The sequence below is a fragment of the Oryx dammah genome, unplaced genomic scaffold, assembly GCF_014754425.2.
Source record: "Oryx dammah isolate SB20612 unplaced genomic scaffold, SCBI_Odam_1.1 HiC_scaffold_15, whole genome shotgun sequence".
Lineage (NCBI taxonomy): Eukaryota > Metazoa > Chordata > Mammalia > Artiodactyla > Bovidae > Oryx > Oryx dammah.
In genome coordinates this window covers 40063757-40081860 of record NW_024070199.1, presented here as the reverse complement: position 1 = coordinate 40081860, position 18104 = coordinate 40063757, and the positions used below count along the sequence as shown (strand labels likewise).

The following is an 18104-nucleotide window of genomic DNA, read 5'->3' as shown; positions in this document are numbered from 1 at the left end:
AAGATGCAATACAGATTTCCACATAACAGAGGAGGACAGAGGAAAGGCGTAGGGTCAGGATCCCAGCCCAGGAAAGGAGTCTTAAAATAAGAGAAGTACTTCAGGGGCAGACCCTCACTCTGGGGAGCTAGCTGGTTGAGTCACAGCCTGGAAATCCCAGTCCAGGGGCCCTGCAAGGATGGCACAATCCCCCTTGGTTGCTGGGAGAACAATTGGGACAAAGAGATGGGCCGGAGGTGTCTTGTAGGGTCCCTTGTGTCCCTACACACAAGGGAGCACACATTTTGGCTCCAACAGTGAACATGGACAGAGAGCTTTGTCCTGACGGCTGCTCCTCACCACACTCCCCAATCTGAGCAGGGCCAAGGCCCCAGATCCAATTACTCCACAGCATGGTTTAGTTCTGGATCTGGGGCACAGAGATCTCGGGGGAAAACACCCAAGGAGGCAGCCCATACACTGGAAAGCAGTGCAGCCACCACGGTGCCATGACCCCAAGCCCCAGCCTAGCAAACGCGCCGGCCTGCACACTCCACAGGAGGGACTGGGGACAGGAGGAGAAGGGGATGACAGAGGATGAGATGGCTGGATGGCATCACCAACTCAATGGACATGTGTTTGGGTAAACTCCAGGAGTTGGTGATGGACAGGGAGGCCTCGTGTGCTGCGATTCGTGGGATCACAAAGAGTTGGACATGACTGAGTGACTGAACTGAACTGAACTGAACTGATCAATAGAAACACAGATCACTGGGCTTCTGTTGCGCATCGAGCAAGATGGCAGCCTCCGAGACAGTTAGGCTACGGCTTCAATTCGATTACCCGCCTCCCGGCACCCCGCACTGCACGTCTTCCTGGCTTCTCATCGACCTGACCTGATGCCAAGTCGTCACAGACCTTATCAGTCTGATCCGCCAGCGCTTCGGCTTCAGTGCCCGGGCCCTCCTGGACCTCTACTTGGAGGGGGCGCTCTTGCCCCGCGCCGAGAGCGCGTGCCTGAGTTAAATTAGAAGAGAGAGGAACTGCTGAGAGTCCTGTAACAGTTAGTAATGGGGATAGTACTCGTTTATTACCTAGAAAAGCAAAGAAGCGGGCATTTAAGTTGGACGAAGATGAAGAAACTGAACTAGATTACAGAAATTCAAAGAAGCATTGGAAGAGGCATGAGAACAATAACAGTGAGAAGACCTTGGATTTAGAACCGAAAGCCACCAGAGTGTGAGTAAAAAAAAAAACAAGAGGGGGTTCCCGCGGCCGCGGCGACGCGATGACCACGCTCCGGGCCTTTACATGCGACGACCTGTTTCGCTTCAACAACATGTCCTGAGGACGAGCTTAACTGCATGTGTGAGAGGAGTTGAGGGCGCTCTTCTGGGGTCCGCCAGGATTGTGCTTCCACTGACTGAGTAGGAAAGTGAGGGGCAGAGCTCTCTGTGGAGGGAGGCAGGTGTGGAAATGCTGATTTGGGAATGTTGTGGTCAGACACGCTGGTGAGGCAGCTGCTCAGCAGCTCCAGAGCCAGTAACTTGGATCCACTTACAGAAACTTATGGGATTCCTTTTTACCTACAGTACCTTGCCCACTGGCCAGAGTACTTCATCGTTGCAGAGGCCCCTGGAGGCGAGTTAATGGGTTATATCATGGGCAAAGCAGAAGGCTCAGTGGCGAGGGAAGAATGGCACGGGCATGTCACAGCTCTGTCTGTTGCCCCGGAGTTTCGGCGCCTTGGTTTGGCTGCTAAACTTATGGAGTTATTAGAGGAAATTTCAGAAAGAAAGGGTGGATTTTTTGTTGATCTCTTTGTAAGAGTGTCTAACCAAGTTGCTGTCAACATGTACAAGCAGCTGGGCTACAGCGTGTACAGGACAGTCATAGAGTACTATTCGGCGAGCAATGGGGAGCCTGACGAGGATGCTTACGATATGAGGAAAGCTCTATCCAGGGACACTGAGAAGAAGTCCATCATACCATTACCTCATCCTGTGAGGCCAGAAGACATTGAATAACCATGAGCAGTGGTTCTTAGGCTGAATGATGCTCCAAATAGAATTATGGACAATATTATTTTCATTAGGTGACCTTGGAGATCTATTAGGAGAAAGGGGAATCGTTTAGCTCTTAAAGACTTCAAGAAAATATAGGTTATCAAATTTTAAGCCTTCTTGTTTCCTGTTAGCAATATCATACCTTCTAAAGCTGTTCACTGTAATAAAATCCAACCAAAAAAGGCAGTTAGGCGAGAAGGAAGCATTCCACTGTTGTGACGCATAACACACTATTCACGGTGTGCTAGGGAAAATGATTGCTCCAGTCTCCCCCTAAATTCCGTGCCTGAGAACCACTGCTGCATATACAGTTTTTATTTTGTATTGAACTTAAGCTTTAAAAGCATATATGAAATGTATAAATCTAAGATGTATAATAAAATGCACTGTTGACTCTAAAAAAAAAAAAAAGAGGAAAAACAAAGCCACGTGTGATGCAGTGGAGGTTGATGATGGAGAGTCTGAAAAAAAATCGCCAAAGAAAAAGGAGAAACGTGAATATAAAAAACATGCCAAGACTCCCAAGTCTTCTAAAGCACAGTCTGTGAAAGAGTGGACCCTCCAAAAGTGCAGCCCTAAAGCTCTTCCTGCTAGAAACAGCCTTGTGAAAGCCAACAGGAAAGGTGGCATGGTCGTCCGTACAAAAGGCAGTCCTGATTCCTCCTCGGAGTCTGTGTCTTACCACGAATCAACCAGTGATGGCTTCAGCAACGTCATCTTGGAGGTCAGACACTCCTCAGAGAAAATCTCGACTGATGTGTCAAAGGACAGATCCTCCGTGAAAACCACAGCTGCAAACAAAGTGGCTCCCCAAACTGGTTTTACCTCTGTCCCTGTCAAGGGCAAGACCTCCAGAACATCATCTTCTAGTTCAGACTCGAGTTCAGAGTCAGACGATCAATGCGTGATGCCAAAAAGGACCCCTGAGTGTACTGCAGAGTTCTTAAAGACTGTAGGCCTCTTTGTAGGAAGAAATTGTCCAGGGCCATCATCACAGGCTCCAAATGCCTCTGGATGGAAGCAGTCGGACCCAAACAGTCCTCTGTCCTCTTCCCAATGTGACTCTCCCCGCCAGTTCGGGAAGAGGTTGGGGTAGAGGAGAGGACCTTCTTTCCTGGAAGGGAGCGAGGGGGTGGGCTATGCGGGGGAGAGGTCGAGGATGAGGGCATGCTGTTCCCTATGTTTTAAATAGAAATGCCGACTATCAGAAGCAACAACAGTTGAATGAAATGGTGACAAACTCATCTACCATCTTCCAGAATCCCATGGCGACACACAGGAAGGACTACAGTCTCCTACCACTGTTAGCAGCCGCCCCTCAAGTAGGAGAGAAGATTGCATTCATGCTTTTGGAACTAACATCCAATTATTCTCCTGATGTCTCTGACTACAAGGAAGGAAGAATATTAAGCCATAACCCGGAGACCCAGCAAGTAGACATAGAAATTCTTTCATCCTTACCTGCCATGAAAGAACCCGGGAAATTTGATTTGGTTTATCACAACGAAAATGGAGCTGAGGTAGTAGAGTATGCTGTGACGCAGGAGAAGAGGATAACCATTTTTTAGAGAGAGTTAATTGATCCAAGATTGATTATCGAATCTCCGAGTAACACATAAAGTGTGGAGCTTCCCCGAGTATGACCTCTCCACCTCGTGGTTTATAAATGTCTTATTTGTGAAAGTGACTATAACCTGAACTGTTTTGTTTTTTTAAAAGAAGATTTGTGAGTTGTATGCATTTTCGGTTATCTTCCATTTGCTGCATAGGAAAAAATCTACCTCACCATTTAAAAGAACGCGGGTGTTGCTTTTGTAGATTTTTTTTTTCCCCAGGCTTAATCTTAGTAACAAAATTTACAACATGACATTCCTTCAGGCATCATTTATAAAACAATATGTATGGTTTCTTCTCCTTTTTATTTTTTTCAGCCATCAAGTAGCTTATCATCAGTAGGAGTTTGTAATACCAAATACAGAAAGTGCTGTATATCTTGTCTCAGTAAGTTTTATTAAGTAAAGTGTTAAAACATGAAGGCATGTTACTTGACTTAATTTTTTAAAATTTAAGTTGTTCCATTCAACGTGGAACATCTTATACATTTCAAGTGTTTTATACTTGTGATTGTCAGGAGTTACCCAGTAGCTGGGTTTGTTACAGGCAATGAGTTAAGGAATCCTTTCACACTTTTCTCAACTTTAAGGATTCTCAGGGCCTGTGTAGAGCAGTGAAAATAAGTCTGTGTGCTTGGGGAAGAACTAGGGCTCTACTTGAAGGGGAGGATTCACTATGAGCTCAGGCCAGGGTGACCTGCCCAGCCACTTGATCCCGGGAGCCTGACTAAGTGTGCTGTGCTGGAGTGAGGGTCTTGAACAGAAACTTCCTTTTCTGTTATTATTCAACACAAAGCTAAAAAAAGGCTGAAATATATACTGTGAAAATTGTTTTAACTAAACACCAGAACCCTCCTTTGGCTTTGCAGATTTTTAAATAAAATCATATTGAACTAAAAAAAAAAAAAGAAACACAGATCATTGTAACAAGGAACTAGAAACTACATAACAACCCTTATATGTTATTACAGAATATGGAATATAGTTCCTGTGCCTGTGCTATGCTTGTTGGTTATCTATTTTATATATAGTAGTGTGTATATGTTAGTCCCAACCTCTTAAGTTTATTCCTCTCTCCACCTTCCTTCCCCTTTGATAACTGTAAGTTTGTTTTCTATGTCTGTGAATCTCTTTCTGTTTTGAAAACCAGTTCATTAGTATCAGTTTTGATTCGGCATTTAAGTAATATCGTACAGTATTTGTCTTTCTCTGCCTTATTTATCTCAGTACAATATTCTCTAGGTCCATCCACGTTGCTGCAAATGGAATTATTGCATTCTTTTTATGGATCAGCAATATTCTGTTGTTTATATGTGTTAATATCACATCTTCTTTATCCATTCTTCTGTCAATGGACATTTAGGTTGCTTCCATAAATGTTATTTGTTATTACAAATGCCCTGATGGTTCAGTGGTAAAGAATCCACCTGCCAATGCAGGAGACACAGCTTTGATCCTTGGGTTGGGAAGATCCCCTCTGGAGAGGGAAATGGTAACCCACTCCAGTGTTCTTGCCTGTGAAATCCCATGGACAGAGGAGCCTGGTGGGCTAGAGTCTATAGAGTTGCAAAAGAGTCGGACACAACTTTGCGACTAAACAACAAGGACAACAACTTTGTAAGCAGAGCTGTTATGAACACTGGGCACATACCTTTGAATTAGAATTTTTATCTTTTCTGGATGTATGCCCAGGAGTGAGATTGCTGGACCATATATGGTAACTCTATTTTCAGGTTTTGAAGGAACCTCCATACTGGTCTCCAAAGTGGCTGCATGAATTTACACTCCTACCCACAGCGTAGGAGGGTTCCCTTTTCTGCACATCCTCTCCAGCATTTATTATTTATAGACATTTTGATAATAACCATTCTGACAAGTGTAGTATGATACTTCATTGTAGTTTTTCTTTTTAAGTTTTATTGAAGTATAGTTTATTTACAATGTTGTGCTACTTTCTGCTGTATAGCAATGTGAATCAGTTATATATATACATATATCCACCTTCTTTTTAGGTTCTTTTCCCATATAGGTCATTACAGAGTATTGAGTAGAGTTCCCTGTGCTATACAGCAGCTTCTTATTAGTCATCTATTTTATATATAGTAATGTGTGGTTTTGATCAAGCATCATTTCTTAAAGACTTCTTGTTCCTTTTGTTGAAAATCAATGGACCATAACTTTAGAGTTTATTTTTCTGTGTTCTCAATTTTATTCCTATATCTCTAAGTCTATTATTAGGCCTCAACCACACAGTGCTATAGCTTTGCAATAATATTTGAAACTGAAAAAAAAATGAGTTCTTCTTTTTCAGTATTGTCTTGGCAATCTGGGTTCTTGGATTTTCATATGAATGCTAATGACAGCTTGTCAATTTCTGCCAAAAGGAAGAAAAGCCAGCTGAAAGGTGGATAGACAAAGTGTCCAATCTATAGATTGATTTGAGTAATATTGCATTATTGCCAATGTTTGTCTCAATAAAAAATATAAGATATCTTTTCCTGTATTGTTACTGCTGCTAAGTCACTTCAGTTGTGTCTGACTCTGTGCAACCCCATAGACAGCAAGCCACCAGGCTCCCCCGTCCCTGGGATTCTCCAGGCAAGAACACTGGAATGGGTTGCCATTTCTTTCTCCAATGCATGAAAGTGAAAAGTGAAAATGAAGTCGCTAAGTCGTGTCCGACTCTTAGTGATCCCATGGACTGCAGCCTACCAGGCTCCTCCATCCATGGGAGTTTCCAGGCAAGCATACTGGAGTGGGTCGCCAGTGCCTTCTCCGTTCCTGTATTGAGATCCGCTTTATTTTCTAACAATGTTTTGTAGTTAACAATGGACAGATCTTGCACACCTTCTATTAATTTTTTTGTATGTATTTTATTCTCTGTAATACTATCGTAAATTGATTTGGGTTTTATAGATTTAATTTTGTGTTGTCTATTGTTAGTCTAGGGAAATAGGGGGCCTCCCAAGGTGGCCCAGTGGTTAAAAAAAAAAAATCTGCCTGCAATGCAGGAGACACAGCAGACATGGGTTCCATATCTGGGTCAGGAAGATTCCCTGGAGGAGGAAATGGCAACTCACTGCAGTACTCTTGCCAGGATAATCCCATGGACAGAGGAGCCTCATGAGCTACAATCTGTGGGATCCCAAAGAGTCAGACACTACTGAGCACTCACCATCATCATCACCAGAGATATAAAACTGATTTTGCAATTTATTTTTTAACATGAAAATTTGGTAAACTCATTTATTACTAATAAGTATTTAGTAGATGTTTGGTATTTTTTACATATAAAGTTATGCCATTTGCAAATAAAAATAACTTTGTTTCTTCTTTTCCAAAATGGATGTATGTCTTTAATTTCTTTTTCTTTTTTTAATCTATATTTTTTTAAATTGAGGTATAGTTGAGGTACAATATTATATAAATTACAGGTGCATGATATAGTGATTCTCAATTTTATTTTATTTATTTTATTACTTTTTTAATATAAATTTATTTATTTTAATTGGGAGGGGTGTTCAGGGTGGGGAACACGTGTATACCTGTGGCAGATTCTTGTTGATGTATGGCAAAACCAATATAATATGTTTTTCTTATCTAATTATTCTCACTAAAACTTTCAATAAATTGTTGAATATACGTGGTGATAGTTGACATTATATTGTACCTGAATTCATTTTGAAGAAATTGGCCTTTCATCATTTAGGATGACAATTTCTGTATGTTCTTCATATCTGCTCTTTTATAGGTTAATTGAGGTATAATAGATATATAACTATCACACACATTTAGTATATATACTTTGAGTTTGTAGATATATATACATTTATGATATCATCATTACATTAAGGTACTAACCATACTGATCACATCCAAAAATTCCCTTTTGTTCTTTTGTAGTTTTTTAAGTCAACATTTAACATGAGATCCATTCCTTTGACACATTTTTGATGCATAATATGGTATTTTCTAGAGTTATCTAGAAACCTCATACTACTGAGAGTTCCCACTCCCCAACCCTCAGCCCCTGACAAATACCAGCCATTCTACTCTACTTCTATAAGTTTGAATAATTTTAAAATCTCATAATCATTCAGTATTTGTCCTTCTGTAACTAGCTAATTTCACTTATCTTAATATCTGTATGCTTGTCCGTGTTGTCCCAAATGGCAGGATTGGCTTCTCTTTTAAGGCCAAACAATATTTCTTTTGCAAGAGAGATTTGAACACAGAATTGGATCTGCAAAACACCTCAAAGAAATCAGGGGAAAACTTTTTTGACATTGGTCTTGGCAATGATTTCATAGATAAGACCAAAATCACAGGCAACAAAATCAGAATAGAAAAGTGGGACTACAACAAACTCAAAAGCTTCTACATAGCAAAGAAAATAATCAATGAAATGAAACAACATATATTCTCTTTATCAGGGTGAAGTCCCACTCTATCATGTGTTTATTAAGCTTTTTTACTATGAAAGAGTTCAACTTGTTGATAAATGCTCTTTCTCTAATGACATAATTTTGTGATTTTTCACTTTCTATCTTTAACATGCTATATTTTATTATTTAATTATATGTATTAAATTGATTCTGTATTTATGGGGTTAATAATACTTGGTTGTGTTTATAATCATTTTATATGTTGGTATATTTAGTTTGTTGGAGTTTCCCAGTGATGCTAGTGGTACAGAACCTGCCTGCCAATGCAGGAGATGTAAGACATGAAGGTTTGATCCCTGGATCAGGAAGATCCCCTGGAGGAGGGCACAGCAACCCACTCCAGTATTCTTGCCTGGGGAATTCCACGAACAGAGAAGCCTGGTGGGCTACTTCCACAGGGTTGTAAAGAGTGGGACACAACTGAAATGATTTAGCAGACATGCATGCATATTTAGTTTGTTAGTATTTTACTGAGGATTTTTGCATCCACATCCCAAATGAAATTGATCTGAAACAATCAACAAAATGAAAAGGCAGCAAAATTAAATGGGAGAGTGGATGATTTGGGAGAATGGCATTGAAACATGTATAATATCATATAAGAAATGAATCGCCAGTCTAGGTTCGATGCCGGATACATGATGCTTGGTGCTGGTGCACTGGGATGACCCAGAGAGATGGTATGGGGAGGGAGGTGGGAGGGGGTTCAGGATTGGGAACACGTGTACACCCGTGGTGGATTCATGTTGATGTGTGGCAAAACCAATACAATATTGTAAAGTAAAATAAAGTAAAATTTAAAAAATTAAATGGGAGAAAATATTTGCACACCATATACCAGACTAGGGAACACGTGTATACCTGTGGCGGATACATGTTGATGTATGGCAAAACCAATACAATATTGTAAGTAATTAACCTCCAATTAAAATAAATAAATTTATTTTAAAAAATATACAAAAGCTCATACAACTCTGTAACAAAATAAACAAACAAAAAATCCAGCTTAAAAAATGGCAGAGGAGCAAAACATTTTTTTTAAAGAAGTCATCAAGACTGACAATAGATATATGAAAAGATGCTCAACATTACTAATTATCAGGGAAATGTAAATTTTAAAACCACTATTAGATATCACCACACATCATTTACAACAGGGATCAGCAAGGGGACAAAAAATAATAAGTATTGTTAAGGATGTGGGAAAAGGGAACCCTTTACATTGGTGCTGGGAATGTAATTGGTGCAGCCACTATGAAAAGCAGTGTGGAGATTCCTCAACAAAATTTAAAATAGGAATATCATATGATTCAGTAACCCCACATCTGTATATACATCTGAAGAAAATTAAAACTGTATATTGAGGAGATAAATGCATTCCCATTTTGACTGCAGCATTATCAAAATAGCCAAGATATGGAAACAAACTAAGTGGGTGTTAATGGATAAATGGATTTTTAAAAATGGTCTGTATGTACAAAGGATTATTACTCAACTAAGAAAAAAGAAAACCCTGCTATTTGTGACAACACAAATGGACCTGGAGGACATTATGCTAAGTCACCAGAGATAAAAATAAAATACTATATGATGTCACATGTATGTAACATTTCAAAGAGCCAAACTCATAAAAATAGAGAGTATCATGTTGTAACCAGGTTGGTGAAAAAGATGTTCAAGGGCACAAACATGCACCTATAGATAAATAAGTTCTGGAGATCTAATGTACAACATTCTGATTATCATCAATAATAATGTATTATAAATTTAAAATTTATATTAAAAAGTTTGTTATTCACTTTTCATGAAGAAATAGAAAAGCTGAGTAGTCCTTTACCTATTACATAAAATAAATGGGCATGCATAGTTATACATCTTCCTACAAAGAAAATTGCAAGTACTTTCACTGGAAACTTTCACCAAATATTTAAGAAAGACCAAATTCCCATTTTACACAAACTTCTTCAGGAATAGAAGAGGAGAGAAGGCTTCCTAACAGTCTATGTTGAGTAGCATTATTTTGATACCAAAAGCGGATGAAAGTAGAAGAAAAGTGATCTAGAGACCAATAGCTTTCATTAACATAGATGCAAAACTTCTTGCTAAAGCATTTAAAAATCAATTAAAATAATACTTTAGTTTTTAATTTTTATTGAGTACAGTTGTTTCACACTGTTGTGCTAGTTTCTACTGTACAGCAAAGTGAATCAACTTTACATATACATATATCCCCTCTTTTTTGGATTTCCTTCCCATTCAGGTTACCACAGTGCACTGGATAGGGTTCCCTGAGCTATAGAGTCTGTTCTCAACAGTTCTCTGCTTTATACATGGTATCAATAGTATATGTGTCAATCTCCACTTTATACGTAGTATCAAAAGTATATATATGTCAATTCCCACTATGTTGTTTTTAAAAGGTCATCACACCCTGAACAAGCAGGCTTATTCTAGTGGAAGGTTAGTTTAACACTTTAAAATATATCCGTTTTGACACTGGTCAGAATGGCTATTGTGGAGAAAAGAGAACCCTCTCGCACTGATGGTGGGAGTGTAAATCAGTATAGCCACTATGGAGAACAGTATGGAGATTCCTTAAAAAAAAAAAAAAAAAAAACAGAAATAAAACTGCCATCAGTCAGTTCAGTCCCTCAGTTGTGCCCAACTCTTTGTGACCCCATGGCCTAAAGCATGCCAGGATTTCCTGTCCGTCACCAACTCCCAGAGCTTGCTCAAACTCATGTCCATCAAGTCAGTGATGCTATCTAACCATCTCAACCTCTGTCGTCCCCGTGTCCTCCTGCCTTCAATCTTTCCCTGCATCAGGGTCTTTTCCAATGACTCAGTTCTTTGCATCAGGTGGTCAAAGTATTAGAGCTTCAGCTTCATCATCAGTCCTTCTGATGAATATTCAGGAATGATTTCCTTTAGGATTGACTGGTTGGATCTCTTAGCAGTCCAAGGGACTCTCAAGAGTCTTTTCCAACACCACAGTCCAAAAGCGGCAATTTATAGGTGCTCAGCCTTTTCTATGGTCCAGTTCTCACATCCATACATGACTACTGGAAAAACCATAGCTTTGGCTATGTAGACTTTTGTTGGCAAAGTAATGTCTCTGCTTCTTAATATGCTGTCTAGGTTGGTCGTAACTTTTCTTCCAAGGAGCAAACGTCTTTTAATTTCATGCCTGCAGTGACCCATCAATCCCACTATTGGAGATATACCTTGAGAAAAACAACTGAAAAAGACACATGTACCCCGATGTTCATTGCAGCATGATTTACAACATCCAGGACATGAAAGTGGCAGATGAGTGGATAAAGAAGCTGTGGTACTTATATGCAATGGAATATTACTTAGCGATAAAAAGGATGGATTTGAGTCAGTTTTCATGAGGTGGATGAACCTAGAGCTTGTTATACAGAGTAAAAAAAAGAAGTGAAGTCGTTCAGTCATGTCTGACTCTTTGCGACTCCATGGACTGTAGCCCACCAGGCTCCTCAATCCATGGAATTTTCTAGGCAAGAGTACTGGAGTAGGTTGCCATTTCCTTGATCAGGGGATCTTCCCAACCCAGGGATCGAACCTGGGTCTCCTGCATTGTGGGCAGACACTTTACTGTCTGAGCCACCAGGGAGTCCCATACAGAGTGAAGTAAGTCAAAAAGAGAACAAATATTGCATATTAATGACATATATGGAATCTAGGGAAAATGGTACCGATGAACATAGTTGCAGGGCAGGAATAGAGACACAGACATAGAGAACAGACTTGTGGACACAGCGGGCAAAGGAGAGGGTGGGGCAAATTGAGAGTAACACTGAAGCATATACATGACCATATAAAATAGACAGCTAATGGGGAGTTGCGGTATAACACAAGGCACTCAACCCGGTGCTCTGTGACAACCCAGAGAGATGGGATGGGGAGGGAGTAGGATGGAAGTTCACGAGGGAGGGGACATGGGTATGCGTGCAGCTGAATCACACTGTAAAACATTTATACTCCAATTAAAAATAAAATTTAAAAAAGAACCAGTGTAATTCACCACTTACAGAGACTAAACAAGAAAATAACTGTATGTTCATGTCAATATATTTGACAAAGTCTATTGCAAAAGGCAAGGAGCTATAGAATGTGAAGTGGACATGGACAAAGGGTGCACCACATATATTTATGGAATTTAGAAAGATGGTAACAATAACGTTGTATGTGAGATAGCAAAAGAGACACAGATGTATAGAACAGACTTTTGGACTCTGTGGGAGAGGGAGAGGGTGGGATGATTTGGGAGAATGGCATTGAAATATGTATAATATCATATGTGAAATGAATCGCCAGTCCATGTTCGATGCATGATATTGGATGCTTGGGGCTGATGCACTGAGACGACCCAGAGGGATGGTACTGGGAGGGAGGAGGGAGGGGGGTTCAGAATGGGGAACACGTGTATACCTGCAGTGGATTCATGTTGATGTATGGCAAAACCAATACAATATTGTCAAGTAATTAACCTCCAATTAAAATAAATAAATTTAGCATCCTATTCTGCTGCTTCAACCAACTCAGGACATCAGCTCTATGCCTTTAACCCCCACTTCCATCCCAAAAGTAACAAGGAAAGGCAGGGGTAGGGAGTAGCTTAGAAAGAGAAGGGCTTCAGATTACTGTACCCAGCAAGGATCTCATTCAAATATGAAGGAGAAATCAAAAGCTTTACAGACAAGCAAAAGCTGAGAGAATACAGCACCACCAAACCAGCTCTCCAACAAATGCTAAAGGATATTCTCTAGACAGGAAACACAAAAAGGGTGTATAAACCCTAACCCAAAACAATAAAGTAAATGGCAACAGGATCATACTTATCAATAATTACCTTAAACATAAATGGGTTGAATGCCCCAACCAAAAGGCAAAGACTGGCTGAATGGATACAAAAACAAGACCCCTATATATGCTGCTTACAAGAGACCCACCTCAAAACAAGGGACACATACAGACTGAAAGTGAAGGGCTGGAAAAAGATATATCATGAAAATAGAGACCAAAAGAAAGCAGGAGTAGCAATACTCATATCCGATAAAATGGACTTTAAAACAAAGGCTGTGAAAAGAGACAAAGAAGGACACTACATAATGATCAAAGGATCAATCCAAGAAGAAGATACAACAATTATAAATATATATGCACCCAACATAGGAGCACCGCAATATGTAAGACAAATGTTAACAAGTATGAAAGGGGAAATTAACAATAACACAATAATAGTGGGAGACTTTAATACCCCACTCACACCTATGGAGAGATCAACTAAACAGAAAATTAACAAAGAAATGCAAACTTTAAATGATACAATAGACCAGTTAGACCTAATTGAGATCTATAGGACATTTCACCCCTAAACAATGAATTTAACCTTTTTCTCAAGTGCTCATGGAACCTTCTCCAGGATAGATCACATCCTGGGCCATAAATCTAACCTTGATAAATTCAAAAAAATCGAAATCATTCCAAGCATCTTTTCTGACCATAATGCATTAAGACTAGATCTCAATTACAGGAGAAAAACTATTAAAAATTCCAACATATGGAGGCTGAATAACACACTGAAGAATAACCAACAAATCACAGAAGAAATCAAAAAAGAAATCAAAATATGCATACAAACGAATGAAAATGAAAACACAACAACCCAAAACCTGTGGGACACTATAAAAGCAGTGCTAAGAGGAAAGTTCATAGCAATACAGGCATACCTCAAGAAACAAGAAAAAAATCAAATAAATAACCTAACTCTACACCTAAAGCAACTAGAAAAGGAAGAAATGGAGAACCCCAGAGTTAGTAGAAGGAAAGAAATCTTAAAATTAGGGCAGAAATAAATGCAAAAGAAACAAAAGAGACCATAGCAAAAATCAACAAAGCCAAAAGCTGGTTCTTTGAAAGGATAAATAAAATTGACAAACCATTAGCCAGACTCATCAAGAAACAAAGAGAGAAAAATCAAATCAATAAAATTAGAGATGAAAATGGAGAGATCACAACAGACAACACAGAAATACAAAGGATCATAAGAGACTACTGTCAACAATAATATGCCAATAAAATGGACAACATGGAAGAAATGGACAAATTCTTAGAAAAGTACAACTTTCCAAAACTGAACCAGGATAAAATAGAAAATCTTAACAAACACATCACAAGCACGGAAATTGAAACTGTAATCAGAAATCTTCCAGCAAACAAAAGCCCAGGTCCAGACGGCTTCACAGCTGAATTCTACCAAAAATTTCGAGAAGAGTTAACACCTATCCTACTCAAACTCTTCCAGAAAATTGCAGAGGAAGGTAAACTTCCAAACTCATTCTATGAGGCCACCATCACCCTAATACCAAAACCTGACAAAGATGCCACAAAAAAAGAAAACTACAGGCCAATATCACTGATGAACATAGATGCAAAAATCCTCAACAAAATTCTAGCAATCAGAATCCAACAACACATTAAAAAGATCATACACCATGACCAAGTGGGCTTTATCCCAGGGATGCAAGGATTCTTCAATATCCGCAAATCAATCAATGTAACTCACCACATTAACAAATTGAAAAATAAAAGACATAGGATTATCTCAATAGATGCAGAGAAGGCCTTTGAAAAAATTCAACATCCATTTATGATAAAAACTCTCCAGAAAGCAGGAATAGAAGGAACATACCTCAACATAATAAAAGCTATATATGACAAACCCACAGCAAACATTATCCTCAATGGTGAAAAATTGAAAGCATTTCCCCTAAAGTCAGGAACAAGACAAGGGTGCCCACTTTCACCACTACTATTCAACATAGTTTTGGCCAAAGCAATCAGAGAAGAAAAAGAAATAAAAGGAATCCAAATTGGAAAAGAAGAAGTAAAACTCTCACTGTTTGCAGATGACATGATCCTCTACATAGAAAACCCTAAAGACCCCACCAGAAAATTACTAGAGCTAATCAATGAATATAGTAAAGTTGCAGGATGTAAAATAAACACACAGCAATCCCTTGCATTCCTATACACTAATAATGAGAAAGTAGAAAGAGAAATTAAGGAAACAATTCCATTCACCATTACAACGAAAAGAATAAAATACTTAGGAATATATCTATCTAAAGAAACTAAAGATGTATATATATAAAACTATAAAACACTGATGAAAGAAATCAAAGAGGACACTAATAGATGGAGAAATATACCATGCTCATGGAACAGAAGAATCAATATAGTGAAAATGAGTATACTACCCAAAGCAATCTATAGATTCAATGCAATCCTTATCAAGCTACCAGCGGTATTTTTCACAGAGCTAGAACAAATAATTTCACAATTTGTATGGAAATACAAAAAACCGTGAATAGTCAAAGCAATCTTGAGAAAGAAGAATGGAACTGGAGGAATCAACCTGCCTGACTTCAGGCTCTACTACAAAGCCACAGTCATCAAGACAGTATGGTACTGGCACAAAGACAGAAATATAGGTCAATGGAACAAAATAGAAAGCCCAGAGATAAATCCACACACCTATGGACACCTTATCTTTGACAAAGGAGGCAAGAATATACAATGGAGTAAAGACAATCTCTTTAACAAGTGGTGCTGGGAAAACTGGTCAACCACTTGTAAAAGAATGTAACTAGATCACTTTCTAACACCACACCCAAAAATAAACTCAACATGGATTAAAGATCTAAACGTAAGACCAGAAACTATGAAACTCCTAGAGGAAAACATAGGCAAAACATTCTCCGACATAAATCATAGCAGGATCCTCTATGATCCACCTCCCAGAATTCTGGAAATAAAAGCAAAAATAAACAAATGGGATCTAATTAAAATTAAAAGCTTCTGCACAACAAAGGAAACTATAAGCAAGGTGAAAAGACAGCCTTCTGAATGGGAGAAAATAATAGCAAATGAAGCAACTGACAAACAACTAATCTCAAAAATATACGAACAACTTATGCAGCTCAAGTCCAGAAAAATAAATGACCCAATCAAAAAATGGGCCAAAGAACTAAACAGACATTTCTCCAAAGAAGACATACGGATGGCTAACAAACACATGAAAAGATGCTCAACATCACTTATTATCAGAGAAATGCAAATCAAGACCACAATGAGGTACCATTTCACACCAGTCAGAATGGCTGCAATCCAAAAGTCTGCAAGCAATAAATGCTGGAGAGGGTGTGGAGAAAAGGGAATCCTCTTACACTGTTGGTGGGAATGCAAACTAGTACAGCCACTATGGAAAACAGTGTGGAGATTCCTTAAAAAACTGGAAATAGAACTGCCTTATGACCCAGCAATCCCACTGCTGGGCATACACACCCGGGAAACCAGAATTGAAAGAGACACATGTACTCCATCAGCAGATGAATGGATAAGAAAGCTGTGGTACATATACACAATGGAGTATTACTCAGCCATTAAAAAGAATACATTTGAATCAGTTCTAATGAGATGGATGAAACTGGAGCCTATTATACAGAGTGAAGTAAGCCAGAAAGAAAAACACCAATACAGTATACTAACACATATATACGGAATTTAGAAAGATGGTAATGATGACCCTGTATGCGGGACAGCAAAAGAGACACAGATGTGTAGAGCGGCTTTTTGGACTCTGTGGGAGAGGGAGAGGGTGGGATTATTTGGGAGAATGGCATTGAAACATGTATACTATCATTAAGAAACAAATCGCCAGTCTATGTTCGATGCAGGATACAGGATGCTTGGGGCTGGTGCACAGGGATGAACCAGAGAGATGATATAGGGTGGGAGGTGGGAGGGGGGTTCATGTTTGGGAACTCATGTACACCCGTGGTGGATTCATGTCAATGTATGGCAAAACCAATACAGTATTGTAAAGTAAAATAAAGGAAAAAAAAAAGAGAAGGGCTTCAGAGGCAAGGATGGAGGGTAGCTTACAGCAGAGATGGGCATTCTTGGAGAAGAAGAAGCGGTTGTTTGAATTGTATATCCTTCAACGTAACATGATGTTACTGGGAGAAGCATTCAGTACAGTTTTACTTACAGTGTTTCACTTAATATCATGTTGTTTTCCATGTTATGTCCATGTTATAAATAGCCTTGAAAACGTGAAATAAATCCATAGCATTCCATTGAAAAAAATATAAAATAAAATAAATTTAAAAAAAAATTTTTTTAAAGGGTGCACTGCTGGAGACCTAGAAATCACTTTTAAATAGATAAGTGAAAACTCCTTCTTTGATCTCTAACTCATAATCTTGGTTTTGTATGAAGATGCTAGTATCTTGAGCCCTCAAATGGGGAGATTTTGAGGTACATGGACCTCAAATAATTCTGGAATCCTGCCAAGCGACAGAGACTTGAGCCTCCCAGGTAAAAATCAAATGGACTAGTAGAGAATCACAATGTGACCATGAAACTACATTTGTGGACTATCTGTTTTATCTGATTTCATACTTGTTTCTCATTAAATCTCTGTCCATGGTAATAAGTCAAGTCCTTTGTAAGTTTTATGTGCCTAACAAGTATTTTCAGAACCAACAATTGAATAAAACTCTTTATTAAAAAATTAATTCATTTATTTTCATTGGAGGCTAATTACTTTACAGTACTGTAGTGGTTTTTGCCATACATTGACAAGAATCAGCCATGGGTGTACATGTGTTCCCCATCCTGAACATCCCCTCCCACCTCCCTCCCCATCTCATCCCTCAGGGTTATCCCAGTGCACTGGCCCATGAGCGTCCTGTCTCATGCATTGAACCTGGACTGGCGACCTATTTCACATATGGTAATATACATATTTCAATGCTATTCTCTCAAATCATCCTACCCTCACCTTCTCCCACAGAGTCCAAAAGTCTATTCTTTAGATCTGTGTCTCTTTCGCTGTTTCACATATAAGGTCATTGTTACCATCTTTCTAAATTCCATATATATGCATTAATATAATGCATTGGTGTTTT

General features: G+C 39.0%; 1 protein-coding gene and 1 pseudogene across 1 annotated transcript; both read left to right on the top strand.

Moving 5' to 3' along the window:
* The first annotated feature begins 777 nt into the window (after nt 1-777).
* On the top strand, nt 778-4566 carry LOC120874602 (annotated as a pseudogene).
* LOC120874601 (N-alpha-acetyltransferase 20) lies at nt 1247-2456 on the top strand. Its single transcript, XM_040256084.1, has 2 exons — nt 1247-1320; nt 1523-2456. The coding sequence occupies exons 1-2, from the start codon at nt 1268-1270 to the stop codon at nt 2004-2006; spliced, it is 537 nt and encodes a 178-aa protein (XP_040112018.1). The 5' UTR covers nt 1247-1267; the 3' UTR covers nt 2007-2456.
* Nucleotides 4567-18104: the final 13538 nt, after the last annotated feature.